We start from the raw sequence: 6,000 nt of genomic DNA on the forward strand, positions 1-6,000 counted from the left end.
GTGGGTATAAGGGTATTTATAGTAAGGTACGTAAGGAATGTGAAAAGTCATTTTTCTATAAAACAGGGTGTTCTAGTGACTTACTTGCGACTGGGATGAGTCGCGTGAGTTTGAGTCGTGAAATAACTGCTAGGCTAGACTGTCCTTTTTATCCTGTAGTGCTCCAATTGTTGTAATCCTTCAAGTTCCTACATACTTCACACATGTGGCATTTTGGCGAGTCGCCAGTCGCGAGTCACTTGCGTGATCCAATTGTGAGAACCTCTCTAAATGCTCATACACTTGAATTCTTCACACTCTCTCACACACAACCCTTACATGATTCCCACCTAAATACAGGGTATCTAATTGCTGAAATACAAGCAAACTTGACACTGAATAAGGCCAACACATGGTTGAATAAATTTAACCTTACATAAAGGACACTAAAACGTTAACTACACCAAAAATCAATTGACATTTTGACATGATAGTAATAGTAGTTATTATGGAACAAACGCCATAGATTTAAATTCTTTCGTACCTACCAAAGAAATGATTTGCTTTTGTTCTCACTATTTCTATCTTCTCCAATTTATTTAACAATAAAAATGCTGACTAGTCCTGCTTTTGTGTATATCTTCCTACAAATTACTTCTGATATGTTGATTTGTTTTCCTACATGCACGTTTTTAGACCCCTTAAAACACAAATTGATTAACCTAATTATTTAGCCAAGTGATTACTTAGGTAAATTATTCAAATCTAGGTTAACACAAGTAAATCATATCATGTAAACAATGCGGAAAATAAAAAACACAACGATATGATAACCTAGGAAAACCAAACTGGTAAAAATTCTAGGGAAGATTTAACCTAGTTATCCTCAAGGTAAAACAGATCCACTATGAAAGAATAGAAGTTTTACAATAGCAACTTAGACCACTAACATTCTATTGCTACCTCGAGTAGAAAACTTACTACCACGACCACGTGACAGCTCCAAGTCCACGAACTACTTTTTTCTTAGATTCATAGCAACCACAAGTACTCCCACTTGTATTTTTCTTTAAGCTCTTTATGCAAAAACTGAAGCAATCACCAAGCTTTCGACATCAATCTTGATCTTGATAACCCTATGTGTGTATGAAGAAAAACACCTCTAGATCTCACAAAAAATTCACACACATAGCATATTAACAACATCTAAAACGTGGCTAGGATTTTTCCTTTTATACTTAAGGCAAAACATAAAACCCTACACGTCATATGGGCTTAGGCTGAGTTGGAAATTCTGCACAAAAAAAAAAAAAAAGGCGAAAAGTCACTTTTAGTCCCTACATTTTCAGGCGATTCCTATTTTAGTCCCTACATTTTATTTTTACTGCTTTTAGTCCTTATCCTAAAAAACGTTTCTCGTTTTGGTCCCTACCGTTACATCAGAAACGGAAATTGCACAGCTGGCAAACGGCATGCACTGTTGGCCTGACGTGACCATTAAAATAATAATAAAAAATGCAACGTCAACATTTAAATTAAAAAAATTAATTTATTAATTTTAACTAAATAAAAAAATTATAAAAAAGAATTAAAAACTAAAAATAAGATGAATTGAGATCTAAGTGTGTGTCTTGAACAAGAATAACAAGAACACAAACCCGCATCCAAGAACACAAACCCAGAAATTTATTAAAAAAAAGAAAAAACCAACAAACAACCATTCAACACCGAATTCTCCAACAAATCACTAATCCACGTGATTTTCACAAAGTCCATAATTGAATAACTAATCAACCATACAACACCGAATTCTCCAGCAAATCAAACCCATAAACCCAGTAAACAATCCAATCTCCAACAAACCCATAAACCTATATTTTCTTAGGAAACAAACACAAAATAAACCCAAAAAATTTAGCTCAAATACAAATTTAGCTCAATTAGCACCAGAAATTTCAACCTTAGACTCAGAGACTTTACCTTCCTTTTCCCTGATTTCGGAGGAATCAGAAGCTTCATCAACCTCACCTCCTAGGGTTAAGGTTTGTCCATCAGCAACAATGGTGTCCAAAAACTCCTGCAACGCAATCGCCCTCTTGATCACACTCTTCCGGCAATCCCTAACCCCCGAATTGATGCCTCTCACCAAATCCAACTTGTAGAGCAAGCTCATCAGCGTCTTGTTCACCCTCAGCCTCTCCTTCGGGTCCTGCTTCATCGATTCCAGTGCCTCCTCCCTCGAGATCCACCTCTCCACCTTATCGACTTCTCTCCTGATTGCCGTGATCTTCTTCATGCTCTTCCTCACCAAAAACCCTTGGAACACCTTTTGGATCTTCAACGCCGATGAGTCGAACTACGCCCCACCCTGACTGGATGAATTGGATCGGGATCGACACTACTTTAGATCTGGGTGTTGTTTTTTTGAGTGAGTTTGAGTGAAGGAAAGAAAGTGTGTGTATGTGGGTGTTTTTTTCTTTCTTTGTTCTTAGATCTTAAACTGTGTTCTTGATCTCAGGGTTTGGTTTTTTTTTTTTTTTTTTTTTTTAATTTTAATTTTAATTTTATTTAATTTCATTATCAGTTTGTGATTTATTGGTGGGTTTGGTCACTGTGATTGTCCTTGGGTTCGTGGCTTGCTTCAGACGTGGTGGTTGATGGGTTGTTTTTTGTTTGGATTGGTTGTGTTGTATTTTTGGATTGATTTGTTACTATGAGGCTTTAGGATTTGAAGATATTGCTAGGTTTGAGAAAATGGTGATTTTGAGATTTTTAATTTTTGGGTTTGTGTTCTTGGATTTGGGTTTTGTGTTCTTGTTCAAAACACACTTAGATCTCAATTCATGTAATTTTTAGTTTTTAATTCTGTTTTTAATTTTTTTTATTTAGTTAAAATTAATAAATTAAATTTTTTTAATTTAAATGCTGATGTGGTATTTTTTATTATTATTTTAATGGCCACGTCAAGCAAACAGTGCATGCCTTTTGCCAGTTGGGCAATTTCCGTTTCTGATGTAACGGCAGGGACCAAAACGAGAAGCGTTTTTCAAGATAGGGACTAAAAGTAGTAAAAATAAAATGTAGGGACTAAAATGGGAATCGCTTGAAAATGTAGAGACTAAAAGTGGCTTTTCGCCAAAAAAAAAAAAAAAACATTCTGCACAAGGTTCGATTGTTCGAGTCTAATTTTCGATCGATCAAGCCTTGTAAAAATTGAACAGTAATTCTCTATAGTTACTCGATTCCAACTTTACACATAAATCACTTTGAGCAGCCTTCAAACCAAAAAGATTTTTATGTTTTGCATTATTTTTCTTGGACATGAAATCAAGGTTGGCCACTTTATCTTTACATAACATGTCTTTGTACTTTGTTTAGCTTGGATGAGCTTATTTATTGCACTTTACTAGTTTGAGTTTTGTAGTGCATGTTGTGTGGGAAGATGTTTATAGTTTTTGATCATTTTTTCTTGATCTTGAAGTCACATGCCTTTGATTGTTGGACTTGAACTTAATGAGAAAGACATAAATAACCATCTCACCACTGTTTACTAGCCAATCTGAACACCTTAGTGCATATCATAAAATTTTGTGCTTGAGAAAATGTAGCACATGCACAAAAAGAACATAAGGTGTAGCCTCGGTTTAGTAATAAAATTGGTGTGTACATTATTAGGCTATAATAAAGATAACACAATAAAATAAAATGGTGTGTACATTATGAGGCTGAAAAAATTACAAGATTGCGAGCTTGTTTTCTAAGAAATGTGAAAGTTATATGATGTAACTCCTTAGGTGATAGTCACTTTCAAATTTATGTGATGAATAATGTAGAAATTGTGAGTGATTACTATCTACTTGTCACCTCACATGTATCTCATGCTTTTACTAGTTGCACACACTTTACAAGTTATTCTTTGCTAAACTTAGTACATGAAATTGTGTGTGAATTTGGTTTGGCCATCCAAGATTATACTTTTTATGGTGTTTGATGCAAAATATGTTTAAGGGTTGGCAAAAAGTGTGTTTTTGATGATTAAAAATCTTTGTTTTGAAGTTCTGGGTTGAATTCAAGTGTTTTTGAAAACATTTAAACTCATTCTCATGCATTTCATCCATGAAATTCTTTAGATTGAGTGTTTTTTGCATAAAACTTCTGCTGTTTTTCAAAAAATCCAGTTTTCCAAAATTTCGATTAATTGAATGTGATTTTCGACCAATCAAAAATCCTTTGATTTTTAATCATGACTTTCTGCCTGACTTGATTGGTACTCGATCGATGCTTGATTGATCGAAACTGAAAAATTTTCAGTTTCTAAGTTTTTACCAAAAATTTTTCATGCATCATCTATGTTTAGGATTCACATGCATTGCATTGTTTTTTGTATCCATCTTGCAGTTTTGCAGTCATATCTCTCATTGTTTTCATACATAACATGCATACACTTTGCTAAATTGGGTACTCAACTTGATCTAAAAATTAATTAATTAATTTTTGAGTTCTGTACATTTTAGTATATGCTATTTTTTATGTGTGAACTGCAGAAAATATTTTTCTTAAGAGATATGATGGATAATCAATATGCAAATATTTTCTCTACTCATGCAACTGTTTATGGGTCACATAGTGTCAAGTTTGCATAAATTGAAAGATATAATATTTTTCTTCAAGTGAATCCTCATTTTTTTGAGTTTGGTTTGTGTCTTTTTATTTATCCCCACCTCCTAAATTTTCCCCAAAACTGTTTTTTTTCCAAAACGTGTTTTGTTTTTCCTATATTTATAAGGGGAGAAATCTGTTTTTTAAAACCTAAGGGGAGTTGTTGCTCTTCATTTGTTTCCTTGTTTCTCTATTTTCTCTTAGCTTTTGTTGCATATGTTTTCTGTTTACTCTTTGTTTAAGTTGTCTTTGTCAATATGTGACAAAAAGGGGGAGAAACAAATGAAATGTACAAATCCTGTTTAAAAAGGTTTTTAAAATGTCTTGTTTATGGGGAGATAAAATTGTTTTTGAAAGGAGGAGAATATAAAAACTTTTTGATGTATCTAACTTAGGGTGAGAGTTAGAATTTATTTTTGTTTTTATATTTGTGTTTCATATTGTTTATATGTCTTTTTTTCCACACATGCGGTGATGTATTCTTTTAAGTGTTTTCAAGAAAGACAAGTACATTCTGATCAAGACCTTCTACCTCTTCTTGCAACTTCTAGGTTAGGAGTCTTAGATTGGGATTTGTGATGTAATTGGGCATTTTATTGTATTGGGTTGTTCTTGTATTTGAGCATTTCATTTTGTATGCAAGTCTTGTCACAAATTGCCAAGGGGGAGATTGTTAGGTTCTAAAAGTTTAGAACATTCGGCAAATCATGAACACAAACTTGTCTAGATATAGATCCTAGAGTCTATAGGTTTTATTAAACAATGATCAAGGTGATTTAAGTCAAGATTCAAGAACAAGTAAGCTGCAGAAAGAAGAGTTCAGAAACTACATGGTTCGATCGATTGAAAGACAGGCTCGACCGATCGAAATATGGTTCTGCAGAATTCTATTTCAGCTCAAACTCTACTTAAACGTATTGGGTTTCAAGTAAAACACTCCTAGTATATAAAGGAAACCCTAAGAACATTTTTATAAGGCATTTTAGAGAGAGAAGAGTGTGTCTCTTTATATCTAGGGTTTTGTACCCAAAAGCTCTTTCATGTCTTCTACTGGTGTTATTCCTTGAAGAATCTCAAGATATATTATTGTAGAAGTTGCTGCCTTCTCTAGTCATCAAAAATGCTATTGATCTAAACTTTTAAGGATAGTCTTAGAGTCACAAACAGGAGAGTTTGTGTTGCTAACCCTTTGAGTGTGATCTCAAAGTCACAAATATGAGTGTTTATGTTTTTGCAAAGGCCAAGGAAAGAAGTAGTCCGTGGACTCGGAGCTATCATGAGGTCATGGTAGTACGTTTTCTACTCGAGTTAGCAATATGATGTTAGTGGTCTAAGTTCTATTGTACAAACTTCAATTCTTTC

General features: G+C 33.8%; 1 protein-coding gene across 1 annotated transcript; it reads right to left on the bottom strand.

Moving 5' to 3' along the window:
* Window positions 1-1,915: 1,915 nt before the first annotated feature.
* LOC115991297 lies at window positions 1,916-2,275 on the bottom strand. Its single transcript, XM_031115005.1, has one exon. The coding sequence runs from the start codon at window positions 2,273-2,275 to the stop codon at window positions 1,916-1,918; it is 360 nt and encodes a 119-aa protein (XP_030970865.1).
* Window positions 2,276-6,000: the final 3,725 nt, after the last annotated feature.

Source organism: Quercus lobata, chromosome 5 (assembly GCF_001633185.2).
Source record: "Quercus lobata isolate SW786 chromosome 5, ValleyOak3.0 Primary Assembly, whole genome shotgun sequence".
In the NCBI taxonomy this organism is placed as follows: domain Eukaryota; kingdom Viridiplantae; phylum Streptophyta; class Magnoliopsida; order Fagales; family Fagaceae; genus Quercus; species Quercus lobata.